The following is a 17688-nucleotide window of genomic DNA, read 5'->3' as shown; positions in this document are numbered from 1 at the left end:
AAGGTTCTTGAAGAAGGGTTACATGTAGAGTGGGTTCCTGTGGAGAGTGGCTGGCATCTGTAGACCATTAGAAAAGCCTCCTGGACAGTTTTTCATCATGTAGAAGACCCATTTGTTCAGATTCCCTGTGAAAAAATAAACATTGTTTATTTTCTCCCTTAATCCTTGTAGACAGAGAGAAATGGTCTCTTTTCTGATGAGGTGTTTGACAAGTGTGACTTGGTCACACTTAGGTCAGTAATTTGGTAGTCAAGGAGTCAAATATAGTCCCTTTTTGGTCAGTGTTAATCTAGTTGACTCAAGTACTTCAAACTGTAACCTTGGTAGGTGAATAAGTCTTGATACTACCAGTGCCACACAGTTTTTAATACCTGAACTAACACCTCTGGCTGCCTCATTGGATGGGCCTGAGGTTGAACTCCAAGGTGGATACTCCAGGTTCCCTACCCAAACCTCAGAGTAGAGACCTGGCTCAGGAATTCTGTGTGAGGAGGGCAGCACTACTGCAATGCAGGTGACAGTGAGATCATGGCTCTCAGGGACAACCTTAGCTGCCTTTCAGCTCAGTAGGTTGGGTCATAGCCACCACAGCCTGGACAGACAGCTTTTGTGTAAATTCCCTTCATTTTTTCACTCACTGTATCTTTTGTGGTTTGGGATATTGTCAGTCTTTTAGAGGAGGTATTCCAGAGCATATGCATTGTCCTGGTTTCATCTGGGATAGAGTTAATTTTCCTCCTAGTAGATGGTGTTGTTCTGTGTTTTGGATTTAGTATGAGAATAATTTTGATAACACATTAATGTTTTCCTTTTTGCTAAGCAACAAGCCAAGGACTTTTCAGCTTCTTATGCCTTGCCAACAAGAAGGCTGGAGGTGCACAAGAAGCTGGAAGAGGGCACAGCCAGGACAGCTGAACCCCACTGGCCAAAGACATATTCCATACCCTATGGCATCATACTCAGTTTGCAAACTGGAGATATGTTGGAAATGGGTCAGTGGATTGTGAGCAATTTCATTGTGCATCACATAGCAGCAGGATTAAACCACAAAATACATTTTTCTATTAAATAGGGAAAAATATTTATCAAGAGGATGACTGTCACATCCCATGATCCAAACCAGGTGACAACCAAAGGAAGTTTGGACTGGACCCCCTTGCCTTTTAGTCTCCTCAGAGAGGAGCCTAGGTGAAGCTGGATCCAACCCTCCTCCCAGGCCCCATTGAACCATCTGAATACCCCTTGATCAGATTAAGGCAAAAAAAATTACACAAAGTCTGTTTCTCTGCCAATAAAAATAGCAACTTTATTGCTGAAACAGTTAAAGGGGGGAAGGGGTGGGATGGTGTCTGCAAAGGTGGCTTGGCACCTGCTCCCTTTGGACCAGTCTAAGAGGCTCCAAGAGTCTGGTGTAGGGGGTTCCTTGACCCAGTCCCTTACAATGACAAAGTTACGGAGCCTGACAAGAGGTCAAAGCCATCATTTGTGTTAGCTGTAGTGAAGGTAGGGAGAATTCACATGCTCCCCTGTGATGTCCTGCTCCTCTGCTGTCTGACCAAATTGTTTTATGTTTATGGGAAGGCCAAGGATGGTCCCTAGCTTTGTATGTGTGCTGTTAGTGTAATTTATGTGTTGAAAAGTAGCAATTTGTACTGTCGGAAGTACTAATGTGGGTTATTAATCAAAATAAGTAAAAGTAAGGAAAATCATATTTGGGGGAAAAAATTGCATAGAAGAGAACAAGAGACATGGAGAATAAAAATAGAGCTCACATAACTGAAACAGTAAAAATTAGACAAAACCAGGTTCCAATTAGAGAAAAATTTGTCCCAAGTAGTCAACAGCCCAGCCTTGAGACAGCCCTGCAAGACAGACAGAAGTGATGAGATGGAGTACTCACCACAACTCCCCACAACTTATCTTGGTTACAGCCTTGAGTACTGGACAGAAAAACATTAATTGGATTCTCTGTATTAATATTCCATTAATATATTAATGAGCTGTCAACATTAGTACCCACCCATAGGCTATGGGGACTCCTGCTAATAAGGAGCCCCTTAAGCATGCATAGTACAATTTTTGAGCATTGCCACTTAAAATCAAAGCACAGAATTAATTAACCAATTGCATGCAAATGATAGAATCTAAGAGTTAAAGTTCTTTCCTATGATTTTGAGTATTAAATTAGCACTGGAGTTTTGAGAACTGGAGCTTGCTTTGTGGAATACTGCCCTGCTTCCCTTTCTGCACAGAAATGGATTTTAAAGCAAATATCTTGGATTGTGGACTGTGTGTGGATTGGCTTGTTGCACACTTGGAAATGGACCCTGCTTTTGAGACAGCAGTACCACAGAGTCCTGTTCAAGATATTGGCTCCTCAGTGTCCTCAAAGGTAATCCAGAGCAAGTATTCCATGGTAGCTTGGAAGAAAAGGACCACAAGTTATAATATCCTAATTCTGTTAATAATACTGAACCTGGTATTATTTTTTTTTCCTTCTTGCATGTTGTGGAGTTTGTATGCAATATTTTTCTTGATAGATACACTGCAGAATGTGAACAAAAGTCACCGAGCAATTTGTGATGTTGATGTATGTACTGGAGTGAAACTTGGGGAATTTGTTACAGCCCAGACCCTGTCATTTTGCTGCTTTGGTGCTGCATGAGAGAGTGCACATTTGTTGCCCAATTAAAAACAAAAAAACCAAAAACCCCCAAACAACAACAACAAAAAAATGCCAATGCACATGTGTGTTCTCTCTCAACTTTCCAGACAAGCAGTGACTGATCTCCCATCACAGAGCCCTCCCTGCTTGCTGGGTGAAAGCTGTGCCAGCTATGGGAAGCAGCTTTCTTTGGAAGGCAGCAAGGGAGAGATGTGTCTGGGCCTGGGGGACAGGGAAGCAGCTTTGCATGATCTGTGAACCCAGGGGACTGACAACACCCTGTAGTGCTGAAGCCACTCAGAACACTAAACTCAGTGTACACAGTCCATTCATGTATTGATTACTTATTTTTGTCCCATATTATGTTGTGTTTCTTTGTTTTTTGTGTACAGGATGATGAGTGCTTCACTTGGGTGGGCAACAGGTATCTCCTGACCTTACAACCCAGCAATGTTATCTATAATGTACCTTGGTTTGACAGTTATTAAGGAAAGTCTGCACTTTCGAATATGAGAAGGGACAAGTGTTTTAAGAAAAGATGCAGACAAACAGCACTAAAATACACAGTGAAGTGTTGACACTGAAACACATTGTAGGTATAGAAGAAGGAAATTTTATCTTGGTGGGAAAGTTTTTGTTGACTTTGTGGGCTCATGCACCCACAAACCTCCAAATCTGCCCTCACACCACTCCTGGGATAGGGATTAGCAAAGAATATTAAATTTACTGGCAAGAGGCACAACCAGTATGAATGGCTTGCCACAGGCAACTTGTGGCACAGAAAAAAATTGAGTTGAGGTCTCAATTCAAGCTGGGAATCTCAAACTTGAGACAACAATATAATCTCTGATCAGAGTCCCTATCCCTGGGGCAAATTTCAGTTTTAATTAAATGCAGTTTTGGTGGGATGCAAAACATTTTTTTCCCCTATTTAGTTCTTTGGGTAAGCAAAAATCCCTCTTGGTAAAGCACAAATGCATTTTTTAAAAACTTGTGGTAATTTCTCAGCCAGTCTGGAAAATTCTGTCAGGTCATGATCAATCCCCAGGTGAAAGATAAACACTAAGCAAGGGACATAGAGACAAAGAAGATCTAAAGAACCAAACACAAATACCAAGCTGTGGTTGGAAGGAGGAGATTCCCCTGTATGCAGTGTGAATAGCACTGAGGGAAATAGGCAGACACTATGGCAGCCAGAACGAGAAGTCTGGAGACTGTAAAACAATTCCAAATCAGTGATTCCAAACCCAGCTTGTTATTCCAACCCTGCAGGTGATTAAGCAAATGAAGATCATAAATTTATGAAAAAGTAGGCTTTTTTTGATGGAGGTGTGAATTACAGAGTTAGCTATAGACAGGATTGCTGTGGAACTTTATGGACATTGCTCTGGCTCTGTGGAAGTTGTATGGTACAACAGTGGACCCTGTTCTAGCCTCCTTGGGATTGGAAGTATTGGCATTTGGTCCTCCAGAAGGTACCAAATTTTTGCAGTCTTTTATCTTTAACACAAGCTGCATATGCGTGCACAAAATGAAAGGAGGTTTAAGTCCAGTTTTATACTGTTGGTTACTTATTTCAGCAACTAAGTAAGACTTAGTTAATTTTGTATATACCCCTCCTACACTGTATTTTAGCTCAATTTAGAGATCAGGATTGGGTTTCCATTTTCTGAACTTGTTGGTCACTGATTCCATGAGGGTAAAATGCAGCGGTTGGATATTATTGCATGGACTTTTCTGATGGGAAGACAGCCACATGCATGGGATATCTTAGCTGTTGGGTTTTTGGTGTTGGTTTTTTTTTTTTTTTTCTCTCTTCTCTGCTGCTTTCCACTGTAATGCATACAGTCCTACCTCCTGTTGTTCTATACCTTTTGTTTGTGGTGGGTTGACCCTGGCTGGTTGCCAGAACCTACAAAGCAGCTCTATCACTCCCTGTCCACTCACTGGGCAGCAAAGAGAACATAAAACAAAAGGCTTATGGGCTGAGATAAGGACAGGGGAAGATCATTTACCAATTACTGTAATGGACACAACAGACTGAAAGTCAAGTAGTAATCAACAAGCAATTTCCTTGTGGTGAAGGATGGAAAAAGGAACCAGTACCTCTCTCTGATTCTGCCCTGCATGTTTCCCTTGTCTTTGGCAGTACATAATGAAAAGGATTCAAAACAGATGGTGAGTGATACATCATGGTGCTTTCCTACAGCTGGATCATCTCATGTTTGAAAAAAAAATGTTACCTGTGACAATGCTCTTAAGCATTTTCACTCTCAATAGACTGATTTTCCAGTTTATAACAAAAGACAGTAAAGATTCCTGAATATTATTGCTCAGATAATTTTATTTATGGGGAAAATAATTTCAGTAGTTCCAGATACTGAAATAGTAGAAATAGAATACTGAAATAGAAGGCCCACTCCAATTTCATGTTAAAACTATAAGATCTATTAAAAAACAAAAAAATCTGGAGAGAATTTCTGAAAATCAGTGAAGCCAGAGTATTCTCTAGAGCCTCTGATTCATTGGCCTGGCATACTGACCAGAATGAACTGGGTTGCTTCTCTGGTGTCGGCTCTTGTTTGTGCTGGACTGTTCAGATTCTGCTTCAAGTACCTGTGGTGGAGAAGGTGCCCTTGCTGTTGAAGGTGGGATTTCTCCACCCACAGATAACTTCTGGAAGGATGTGTTCATCACATTGATCGAAGGTGCTGGGTTTTCCCAGCCCCATAACCTTAAAGAGTGTGTTAAGCATGAGATCCAAAGCCTTCATGGTTCAGTCACTCATGTTTTCACTGCTGCTGTCAGCAAATCCAAAATCTTGCACTGAGAAAGGCATCTTCATCTGCAAGGAAATTGGCACCTAGATTCTACAGAAACTCTTGGAACACTCAGAAGTAATAACACTCCAAATTATAAATAAATGTCAAAATCAAGTACTAAATGGGATGACATTCTGTTTAATTTAGAAGTGAACTATTTATCTGTAGATCACTTAAATGCAAGGTCTTACTAAGGAACTACTAAAACTAGGAATATGAATATGACTTTACAAGATAATAAACTGACTTCCATAAGATTTAGAAGAAAAATGTTACCTCAGTTTGTAAAACTGCCCCAAGGGAAAACCTAGAATGCTGAAATAACTCCAGTATCACATGGCATGGTTCTAGACTACAAGAAACTGGATGTTGGTCTTGATGTGTGCACTTCTCAGTGATCTGAGTTAAAAAATAATCTGTGAGGCTTGTGCCAGGGTACTGGTATATGGCATGTTGGAGTAGTGAGGTGAATACTTTCCTTTCCAAAGAAGGTGATATTGTCCCATGTTATTACATATAAAGAACCACCATTATGAAGCATTTATGCATGTTTTATCTGGATTTATTGTCTTGTGATACCAATGCAAGTAGTGACAGAATTAAGACATTGCATTTGATTATGCATCTTGTATTCTGTATTAGAACAACTAGGAGATTAGAGGTGAACTGAAGTACTCTCTTATAAGATTTCCCATGTCTTTCAGCATCTCTGTGATGGCAAAGCACCTGTAGGAAGGTGGAATTCTACAGTGCAGAGAGGTCTGGAGCAGGTGGGTTGTTAGCCTATACGTGAATAGACAACACACTCCTTTGAGGGGTCACTCTTCTCCACCACATCATAGTCACAGCTGGTCTTGTTGAAAATGACTTGACAGTTCTCTTTGTCATAACGAACAGGAGTATGAAAGCTGTCATTGGCAGAGAGAAAGCAAGTGTTAGACTGAGCAGTAACATTTCTTCTTCAGTGGTTCAGTGATTATTGCTTGAACTAATTCTGAGTGAAATATCTCTGAAATTATGGCTAATCCCAGCCTTGGCTAGCTTCAGTGCCATCCATTTTACAGCTTCCTGTGCCTCAAACGATGCCTTGCTGCACTGCACAGCATTGATGTGCCAATATGAGCACCAATAGCACAGGATTTGTAGCAGAGGGCTCTCCAGTGTGACCTGTGCATGGTCTTGGTATATTTTATCTCTTTTCCATTAGTTTTTCATTACTGACAGTTTGTCTAGAATGTGGTACCTCTTATCTGATAAATTGTCACCTGAGTGAAGGTGACATTCATATTGAAGATATTTTGGCCCTTTGAGAAGATAGGATAAGAGGAAAGGAGGATGTTGGAGATGGGTACTTCAGAGCAGAGCCTTGGGTCACTAGGGTCAGTACATTCACTAGAGAAAAACAGCCCCAGAAAGGGATTCAGGTCATCATAAGCCCTTTAGAGGACCTTCACTTAGGTCCCTGTGTAAATAATACCTTTCTACCCTCACTTTCCCTGCTAAGGAAAAACTTAACTACAGGGTAAGAGGGGTTCACAGATTCCTAAAAATTACAGTCAAGCATAAATTGAATGTGTCTGGAAGGGTTTGTGCCCACTCCCAGTCATCAGAAAGAGATTTAAGATAAGCACAGCCAAGGATCCAAATGGTCAAGAGCTACGTGTGGCTTGCCCTAGCTCTGTGGCAAGGGTGAGTAAAAGTCCCTTGTGCCCTCAGAAGCTCAATTATCCCCAGCAAATGGAAAGCTGTGGTTTTCCTATGGGTAAGGATGCTACTAGGAGGTTCAGACTTACAGGGAGCAGCAACGCATTGCATGTGAGCTGCAGCTGCACCTGAAGCAATTTTCTGTCCTTGCAATCTCTCCAAAGGGATACAGTTTTCCATCCAGCAAACAGCCTGCATAAGACAGCAGCAAAAAAACCATGTTCTTTAAGCCTCCACATAAAAGTTGAAAGTTTAAAAATTATTTCAGGTTTTCTGAAAATATTTTTCTTACAATAGGAAAGTAGAAGTAATTGTGTTTTCCAGGTTAATACCTGGACTATTTTGAGACTACCTGAACTAGTTTCTATTTTCATTTGCTAGAGACAGTTTCAGTGTCACCGACCTAGGACCAACCAAACACCCAGTCAAACTTCAGTATGAACTACTCTCAACTCCTGCTCCATGTGCTAGAATAGCAGTAGCTACCTGTCACCAATAGTTGCAACAGTACATAGTCCAGAGGAAAACTTTGCTTTTGGCAACTTGGTGCTAGAACTCTCCTATCTGTGTCTTTCTGACATCTCCATCCTCCCAGTATTTTGAGCCCTTCCTCACAGCTCCACATACAGCTGACCTGGCCCAGAAAAGCAAGTGAGAGAGCCTTCCCAGTTCTTACCTTCAACTTTCATGCCTGACTTGTTCAGTTTAGAAAAGCAGTATGCATCACTCAGTGTCACTATGATGCCCAGTGCAACAAGGAAAGCCAGAAAGCTCTTCTGTAAAAGAGACACAGAATCCATGGTATGAATTTAATTCCACTTGATTATCTTTGTTCTCAAAAGCTAAGTCACCAAACCTGAAGAAAAAAATAGAAATAACCTTAGGTGTACATGAAAATGGTGGAAAAGTGCACTCCAGAAATTTCACTGCATTGATGACTTTTGCCCTTAGGTGAGAAGAGACACAGTCACAGAATGATAGAACTGTGAGAGTTGGAAGGGACCTCTACCCCAGCTCTCCCACTAAAGCAGGATCACCCAGAGCACATCACACAGGACTGCATTCAGGCAGGGTTTGAATATCTCCAGAGAAGGGGACTGCACAACCTCCCTGGGCAGTCTGTTCCAGTGCCTTGTCACCCTCATAGTAAATAAGATTTTTCTTATGTTTAAATGGAACTTCCTATGCTCCAGCTTGTGCCCATTGCCCCTTGTGCTGTCCCTGGGAACTACTGAGAAGAATCTGGCTCCATCTTCCTTGCATCCACCCTTTAGATACTTGTAGACATTGATAAGATCTCCCCTCAGCCTTCTCTTCTCCGTCTTTCTCAGCTTTTCCTCGTAAGAGAGATGCTCCAATCCCACAGTCACCTTCATCACCCTCCTCTGGTCTCTCTCTTGTGGTTCCCTATCTGTCTTGAACTTGGGACCCTAGAACAGTATTCCAGCTGTGGCCTCACCAGGGCAGAGTAGAAGGGGAGAATGACCTCCCTCAACCTACTGGCCACACTCTTTATGCAACCTAGGATTCTGTTGACCTTCTTGGCAATAAGGACACAACACTGTCTGCTCATCCAGCCCACACTTCCTGAGTTTCATAGTGAAGATGTTATGGGAGACAGTACCAAAAGCCTTGCTGAAGTCAAGGTAGATAACATCCACTGCTCTCCCCTCATCTAGTCAGCCAGTAATGGCATCATAGGAAGTAATCAGGTTGGTCAAGCATGATTTCCCTTGGATGACTCCATGCTGACTTCTCTCAATGACATTCTTTGCTTTCACATGTTTTGTGATGAGATCCAGAAAATTTTTTTGCAACACCTTACCAGGGACAGAGGTGAGATGACCCAGCCTGTAATTCCCTGGGTCCTCCTTCTTGCCCTTTTTGAAGACTGGAGTGACCTTAGCCCTCCTCTAGTCCTCAGGCATCTCTCCTGTTCTCCATGACCTCTCAAAGATGATGGAGAGTGGCCTAGAAATAACATCTGCCAGCTCTCTTAGAACTCATGGATGCATCCCTTCAGGGCCCATGGTGTTACAGACATCCAGTTTGGCTAAATGGCCTCTAACCTGGCCTTCCTCTGCTGAGGGAAACTCTTCCTCTCTCCAGACCTTCTCTCTTACCTCCAGTGTCCAGGATTCAAGAGGGCTGACTTTTGCAGTGATGACTGAAGCAAAGGTGGCATTTAATAACTCCTCCTTCCTTGCATCTTTGGCCACTTGGGCACCTGCCTCATTCATCAACAGGCTTACATTTCCCCTATTCTTCCTTTTTTATTGATGTACTGGAAGAAACCCTTCTTGTTGTCCTTGATTGTTGTACTGATTCTTCTTGTCCTCGCCAGCTTTTAGTTCCAGGTGGGCCTTAGTTTTCCTCATTGCATCCCTGCATTCTCTGACTACACTCCTGTATTCCTTCCAAGTGTCAAATCCTGTTTTCCACATTCTGTAAATTTCTTTCTTCCCTATAATTTTTTTCCAGAAGACCCTTACTCATCCATGCAGGTCCCCTACCTTTTCTGCTTGATTTATTCCTCACTGGGATGCACCAGTCTTGAGCTTGAAAGGAGTAGTGTTTGAAAGTTTCCTACACCTTCCAGAGTGTGATGGATCAGAGGGACCGGAATGTATTCCTCAGCAGCACTCCAGAAGGACTGGCCATATCACCTTTGTAAGCCTCCCCACCCCCTGCCCCACAACAAACCCTCATTAGGAATCCCTTTGGAAGTCCTTGTGAATGCTGGAGAGGATGGAGACAACTATGAGGGTCTGCATATGGCCTAGGGACTGCACATGACCCTATCTAATGATAGAGATAAAGACTGAGGAGGGAAGTGGGCAGATGTCTGTTCCAGATGTTCAATCTGATATGTCTAAATAACACTTACTTGTTAGGAAACAAAGCAGACAGGCCCATAAAATGAGGGGCTGCATTGGTGGGCTTCAGGAGTTTCATTGACACCAACCCTTGTCTGTGAGCTGGCCCAATGCTGGATCCAGGACCAGTAATTTTCTGTTATCTACTTCTAACTTTTCTTCTCCTATTCTCTTTCCTAAAATCATTAAGTAACACAATACTTACCATAGTTTTTTCCCAGGTTGCATAGCTTGAACATACATGTATTTTGACTTCTGTAATAAGCAGTCTTTACGATTCAGAAGCCTGAGCATATATAATAATCAAAGTATCAGTTTTTATTCCTTCCAGGCCTCTCAGTTTAGGAAGGAGATTGAGGTGCTGGAGCAGGTCCAGAGAAGAGCAAGAAAACTGTGAAGGGATCCAGCAGAAGTCCTGTGAGGAAGAGCTGAGGGAGCTGGGGGTGTTCAGTCTGGAGAAGAGGAGGCTCAGGGGAGACCTCATCACTCTCTACAACTCCCTGAAAGGAGGTTGGAGCCAGAGAGGGGTTGGTCTCTTCTCCCAGGCAACTCTGAGCAAGACAAGAGGGCATGGACTTAAGCTCTGCCAGGGGAGGTTTAGGTTGGATATTAGGAAGAAATTCTTTACAGAGAGGGTGATCAGGCATTGGAATGGGCTGCCCTGGGAGGTGCTGGATTCTCTGTCCCCTGAGGTTTTTAAGAAGAGACTGGATGTGGCACTCAGTGCCATGGACTGGTAACCACAGGGGCAGTGGATCAAGGGTTGGACTTGATGGTCTCAGAGGTCCTTTCCAACCCTGATGATTCTGTGATTCTGTGCAAGTCATTGTTTTCTGCTGAGTGGATACCATTGATATGGTATAATATGATATGATATGATACAATTGTGTCAGCAGTGTCAGTCCCTGCTGAAGACCAAAGTCTGAAAATTACAAAAAGCTTCAGTAGTATTACAGATTGGAAACACCTGTCAGGCTCTTAATACTTTATTTATTGACTTTGTGGCAGATTTAGCTATTTCTCCACTAGATCACCATCTGTAGAGCATCCTATTGCTCCACTTCTGGGTCCAACAGTTTCTCCGAATTTGGCAAATCATAGCTTTCCACAAAGGATCTCAACATGTTTGAGATACTGCTTGTTGTGTATCAGTTATCCATCATTAATCTGGTGATGGCTTTCCTCCAGACTGGTTCAGGTATTTGCAACAACACAGTTCTACCAGAGATACTACTGCTGTCTTTCTTTAAGAAAAGACAAAAAGCCTTCTTTTGCTGGGCTGTGTTCTGTGATTCTGTGAATGTTTTACCTTTTGTTTACTACAGCATTTGTCCTTATCTTGCTCTTCCTAGAAAGGTCAGTCAGGCAAACTTGGTCACGATCCTCTCTCTAGAGACCAAAGTTCTGGTCTTTCCACTGAATCTAAATGGAAATCTGTGGTGTTTAATCACTGTCTGAATTGGCTTTAACAGGAATAAGCAGGAAAGGGCCCACATCTAAGTAGGCTGAGTGCAGAGGGTACCAAAGAGGTAAGAAAACACTGGCAGAAACAGTCTCCTTTATTGGAAAATGCCAGAGATTGTTGATGTTACAGTGATGCCAAGGACTCATAATTACACATCACAGTTGTGTTATTCCAGGCTGCCTATGAGGAAGGAACTTCAAGGAAGAATTTTTTGGTTTTTTCCTTCCTTGTTTGCTTTCTTAAAAAGGAGATGCCATCAGACATCTTGCAGAAGAGAATCTTTCAAACTGGATGTAATGGCCTTTGAAAATAGGTGAATTAATGTAGAGATGTAGAGATACAAGATCATTTTGTTGAACTAATTCTTGTTTGAGTATAGACAACCCCCCAGGAAAGCTTAGGCAAGGAAAGAAGCAGATGTTAATTTCTCCCTTTATTTATAAATCTAGATAGAATCTACACAGAAACTCCTTAAATTTCTGTGAAACTAATGCCATTCCTGAGATTCTCATCAAAGGTAGTAATTAATGTCTCTACCTTTGGGGATTATGTAAGCATAAATTAGAGGAAAACTGGGCCATAGGGCCTTGTCTATCTAATTAGCATTACCTAACTGTTGATTTAGGTTCTGCAAACACATTTGGAGGCTTGAAGAGCTGAAACAGGACATAACTTGGTAGATCCAAAGAGAAATGCAGACAAAATGTGTATTACTTTTCATTGCATGGGGACTGTATTTCAAATTGCATTTCAAAGATAGGTTTTAAAATCAGAGTCCTAAATGTTTGAAAAATTCTGAATATTTTCAGAAACATTTCTGAGAAAAGGATAACAGCAAACAAAAGACCAAGATACACACATTCAGTTTCTTGCAAAGAGTTACACATCAAGGAACAAAATCGATAGTAATCTTAATAAAAGTATCTTCTTTCCCTTGCATCTTGCATTTTTATAAGATATACCCTCACTTAAAAATGTGTAACTAGGGGTTTCTCTTAAATAACCTTCTTTTGCAGTTTTAAGTTAAGTATCTTAAATTAAATATCTAGCTACAGCCTCATTTTTAAAAAAGTCGAAACCTTTAACTTACCATTGTGGAATGCTTGGTTTCCAAACAGCTCCAAGTTTCCAGAGAGCTCTGCAAGTGGTTTATGTGGTATCTGAGAGCAAATATTTTACGATGCCTTTATGTTGAGCAATTCAAGTCTAGGAAAAAAAAGCTTACTTAACTGCAGTGAAGTTATGTTTACTTTTATGAAGAAATCACAGAAATTGCACCAGCTGGCAACAAGAAAATGTTTGATTCTTAGAGCACTGACCTGGGTAAAAGGCTGAATCTGGAACTGTATTCCTTGGAAGCATTATGATTAGAAGAAACAACTTTTTTGTTAAATGAAAATATTGATAGTTAAGCTCCAAGCAGTATTATACAGTTTGGTGTTTTATAGCTGTGTCAGGATTGCATGCTGACCAGTTCTGCTGGCAGTGAGCTGGATACACTTGGAGTAGGGAATGAGGTACTGAGAGCTCAGGGAGCTTTCTCATACTCATGTTTAGTGCTGCTGTGTGCACTGTATAACTGGAGGTACTTGACCATTACCAGTATTAAAACCTCTTCCTATTCAGATCTTTGTCAAATCTGGATCACATTTCAACATTTATCTTTATCCTCAACTAAAATTGATTTAAAATAAGATTTTCTCTCAAATTAGAAGCCTGCTGTTGTTCCTTAGAGACTGTTCAGGCTTTGACCTGAATAACTCTGATAGAGTATGTGATCACTTTTACATGTGCAAAAAACTTTCACCAGCAGTGGTAAATTTCAGAGCTCTTGTCACCCTGCTTTCTCTTACTCCTACAGCCTCTGTATAGGATGACTTTGACCATATCTATGTTTGGGGGGGAAAAAACCTAAAAGATACTTTGTTATAGACACCGGCAAGCAATTTGAAACTTGTTCTTATAGGAACAAAGAGATTTACACCAGCTTTAGAAATTTTGGCATAGGATTTTAAGCTTACATTTAGAAACTTTGGACAAATACATCCAATAAAACTTGCCTGTACTACTGGACTTGTTTTTTAGGAGTAAAATTGTGAATAATTTGGAATGGTGAAATGAGGGCAAGAAAAATGGAGGGGAGGTTGGGGATGGGAGTGGTTATGTGGTGCTTAGTTACCAGCTGGTGTTAAATCATGACAGCACTACCTGCTTTAAAACTTGATTCATGAAAATCGTCTTTATATCATTGAGAAAATTCAAGACAACATCCTCTAATTCTGTCATACTGGATGATATTACTTTATCTTGAAAGCTTTCCTCTTGTCTGTGCTTAGAGAGTGTCCATCAGCTTATAAGTTCTCTCAGGTGAGAGCAGTGGTTTTGGTCTTCAGTTGTATAGCACAGATCTCATTTCATTCTTTAAGTTAATTTCTGAACAGTCTCCAATATGAGATTATCCCATTTCAAATCTTAGTATAGAACAAGGTTTGAAAGCTTGTTAAGTGTTTTGGAAATTACTCCAGATATTTATGAAGACCATAATGCCTTTCCTGTATAGATACCTAGGGAGCACACCTCCTGTCTCAAGCACCATATTGGTCTAGATACGAAACATTTGCTTTCCATCCCAAAATTCTTCTTAGGGACATTGTTTTTAATGTAGAGTTTATGTTTTAGAGTTTCTAAAAATCACTATTCCTACAAAATTAAACAACAATGTATCTCTAAAGCATGGATTAAGTAAGCAAAGTTTATCTCACCATGAAGATGACAAGACTTAGTCATTATTTGTCACACTAAACTTTGTTTGCAAACTGTATCAGCAGTGATTTTGTATTTTCTCCTGGATCCCATTATTTAAAGGTTTCACACCAGTGTAGACAAACTATACATCATGTGCACCACCCTATGGCTTGCACCAGTTTTACAGCATTCCCTTACCCCCTCCCTTCACCTGCCATGTTCAGGGTTTGCTATCCCCAGGTCATCCCAAGCCTGACAGGAACATTTATGGTTCTTCTTTAGTGGGTTTTGATACAGAGCACAAAGGAAGACTTTTGTTTTGTTTTGTTTTGTTTTGTTTTGTTTTGTTTGCTTTCAAAGAACCAGTTAGGCAGAACACCTTATGTGTTTGTTGTTCTTTTGTCAGTGTGATCAAGATAGGAGAACCCTGCTAGCTGGGCTGGTGGGCTGAGCGCCTTTGAACCTCCTGCCTCAGGATCTGCAGATCTTTCTTGCTTTTAAGCAAGAAAAGAATTTTAAAATTCTTAAAAAGAATTTAGTCTCTATCTAAAATATTAGATCTGGCTACATGTCCAGTGAGTTGCTTTGTAACTACACTTTTTTCAGGAATTGTTTCTTTCATAGCACTGCAGTAATTCACTTTTCACCAGCTGTTGTATAGCACAAAGAGAAACAAAATTGCCTGACCGGCCCTCCCATGAGAAATCTGTCATCCTTATGATCAGCTCAGCAATTTCTGATAATTTTTAATATCTCTATGAAGGTGGTAGCTGCTTTATGAAAAAATACAGTGTTAAAGGTCTGTCTTTTCTAAATGCAAGAGTACAAATGATCATTTTCAAGTCTTTATTGGTAGGACAGGTGCTAAGGATTTCATACTTACACCTTACCTAATTTAATGCTGTTAAACAAGTCTGGTCTCTTTCAGCTTTTCCACAAGAAAATTCTCTGAAAAAGACACCTGGAGAGCTCTCTGAAAAGGTTATCCTGCCCAGGATTATGGTATTATTTTTGTAGTGGTTAGAAGTACTTTTCAAGGACCTACTAAAAAGCAGGTTGATTAGGGGTGATGAAAAGGGATGTCATGCCATTTACCCTTGTCCTCCCCCAGCTCCTGCTTCATGACCTGCTGGCAATTTGCAGCTCAAGTTAATCTATTGTTACCAGGCCATTTATCAAATGTGGTTTCAGATCTGGAGAAAGAAAAGCCTAATTCCTGTGGCTTAACCTCCAAGCTAGTTAAGCTGATGTAAAACCTGGTGGATGCTCTTCCTCTGTTTTAAGTGTCATAAAATATTTGTTAATTTACACCAAGTAATAGGTTTAAGTAGAAGTTTGGTAATAGTAGTATAATGAGATTGCCTCTCAGCAAAAGATACACTGCTAGAGAGATTAATTTTAATTGTCATTAAATGCTTTTTCATGGCTTAAATGAACTAATTTGAATTCATTACTCTTCAGGAACTCTGGAGCATAAGCAAGAGTTCAGAATAGTGTTCTTGGAGAGAAACACCAAATTATAATCTGCTAGCCTAGATTTGCCACTGTTGTGGTTCAGGAAAGATCACTTCTGTTTATCAGGGTTGATGTATGATTTTTGCTGCAGCCCATAACCAGCAATTAAAGCCATGATCTTTTAATAACTTTAAAGGCAATGTTGCTCTCATGGGAATGAATTCTCTGAGCATTAATAAATATATACAGGACCTAGCAAGAAATCTTTGGTATGCCTGTAGAACTGCTCTGCAGCTTTATTTCCTTTGCAGCTGCCCTCAACTATTTATCTAGGTGAGCATAATTCTGCTGTATCAAGGTTCACATAAAAAGGAATATACTTTTCCTTCCTTTTTAAATGTAAGGTTCATGTTCAACCTCACCAAGTTTCAGCCACATGAAGGTGAGTGTTGTGGCTGATACTGTAGGGAGAGGGGTGACATCCAGAGACTAGAGGGGTGGGCTCCTGTGAACTTCATGAAGTGCAGCAAGGCCAAGGGTAAGGTCCTGCACTTGGGTAAGGGAAATCCCAAACGTGGATACAGGCTGGGTGATGAGGTGACTGATAGCAGCCCTGCAGGGAAGGACTTGGACTTCATTTGTCCATAAAGATCTGAATATGAGCTGGCAACATGCACTAGCAACACAGAAAGCCAATGACATCTTGGGCTGCACCAAAAGCAGTGTGGCCAGGTAGTTGGGGGAGGAGATTCTCCTCCCTCCTCTTCTGAGACCCCACATGGAGTCCTGTGTTCAACACTGAGTCACCCAGAATTAGAAAGATATGGACCTGCTTGACCAGGTCCAGAGTAGGATCATGGAAGTGATCAGCAGGCTGGAGTACTTCCCCTGTAAAGACAGGCTGAGAACACCTGGAGGTTTTTAGCCTAGAGAAGAGAAGGCTCTGTGAAGACCTTATAGCAGCCTTAAGCCTACTTAAAGGGGACCTACAGGAAAAATGGGGAGAAGCACTTTGTCAAGGAGTGTAGTGATATGACAAGAGGTAATGGTTCTAAACTGAAAGATTTACATTAGATATTAGGAAGAAATTATTTACTATGAGGGTGGTGAGGCACACAGGTAAATAAAGCTCGTATACATTGCAAATATTATTTTTATAGGTCCAAAGCCTACTGAGGAAAGTTGGGAAACTCCCCTGAACTTTTGCAGCCTTCAGATTAGATCTTAAGGCTTGGATCAAGCAAAGAATTTAATCATATCCTGAGCTTTAGCCATGTGCCTGGTTCTGCTGTTTCCATCAGAGCTGCTCCTTGTTCTCAAGAACTTGCTTGGTTCTTGGAAAGAACTAACCTGGAATGTAAGTTCACAGTCATTCTGGTTCTGTGATGTTTTATCAAATATGATACACCATTTGATATGAGAAGGTTAATTTCTTGACCTGTTTACAAAAGTAGGAGGGTAGCAGTGTTTCACTAGGCCTGTGAGCTTCATGTTAGTCGTGGTTTAACACTGGCCCAGCAATTAAACTGACTAACAGATGTTCTCTATTAATCCTCCTCCCCTCCCAGAAAAAGAAAGGAGAATATGTGAGAGAGACTTAGGGGTTGGAAACAAAACTGCACAACTTTAATGAAACAGTAATGATAAATAGGAAAAAATACTAAATATATACAAATATACAGGAAAATTGATACCATGTTCTTCCCTCTTTCCCCTGATAACTCTCACATCACCACCGAGGCTGCAGGGCAGCCCTAGGATAGTCCAGGCTGGACTCCTGGAGTCAGCAGCAGTCGGGAGCTGGAGGCAGGAACACACAGATTCAGGCTGGCATGGATCAGAACCACAGGCAGAGGAACAAATGGAATCCTCCCAGGAGGCCAAAGCAAACAGGGACAGGTTAAGAAGGGGAAGCAGGAAGGGGTTTGACCCTCGTGATCCCTCAAATTTATACTA

General features: G+C 41.1%; 1 protein-coding gene across 1 annotated transcript; it reads right to left on the bottom strand.

Moving 5' to 3' along the window:
* Positions 1-6031: 6031 nt before the first annotated feature.
* Positions 6032-12727, bottom strand: LOC103535978 (beta-microseminoprotein). The gene is made up of 4 exons (XM_030452955.1): positions 12623-12727; positions 7868-7967; positions 7281-7383; positions 6032-6395 (listed from the first exon to the last, which is right to left on the bottom strand). Exons 1-4 carry the CDS (start codon positions 12623-12625, stop codon positions 6266-6268), a joined length of 336 nt encoding a protein of 111 aa, XP_030308815.1. The 5' UTR covers positions 12626-12727; the 3' UTR covers positions 6032-6265.
* Positions 12728-17688: the final 4961 nt, after the last annotated feature.

Source organism: Calypte anna, chromosome 6 (assembly GCF_003957555.1).
Source record: "Calypte anna isolate BGI_N300 chromosome 6, bCalAnn1_v1.p, whole genome shotgun sequence".
In the NCBI taxonomy this organism is placed as follows: Eukaryota; Metazoa; Chordata; class Aves; order Apodiformes; family Trochilidae; genus Calypte; species Calypte anna.
Note: the sequence above shows the minus strand (reverse complement) of the source record. Positions and strands in the feature narration are given on the sequence as shown.

Coding starts and splice junctions, on each gene's coding strand:
- LOC103535978 (XM_030452955.1), bottom strand. Junction 7,384..7,867: donor GTCAGGCATGAAAGTTGAAG/GTAAGAACTGGG, acceptor TGTCTTATGCAG/GCTGTTTGCTGGATGGAAAA. Junction 6,396..7,280: donor GCAATGCGTTGCTGCTCCCT/GTAAGTCTGAAC, acceptor TGCCAATGACAG/CTTTCATACTCCTGTTCGTT.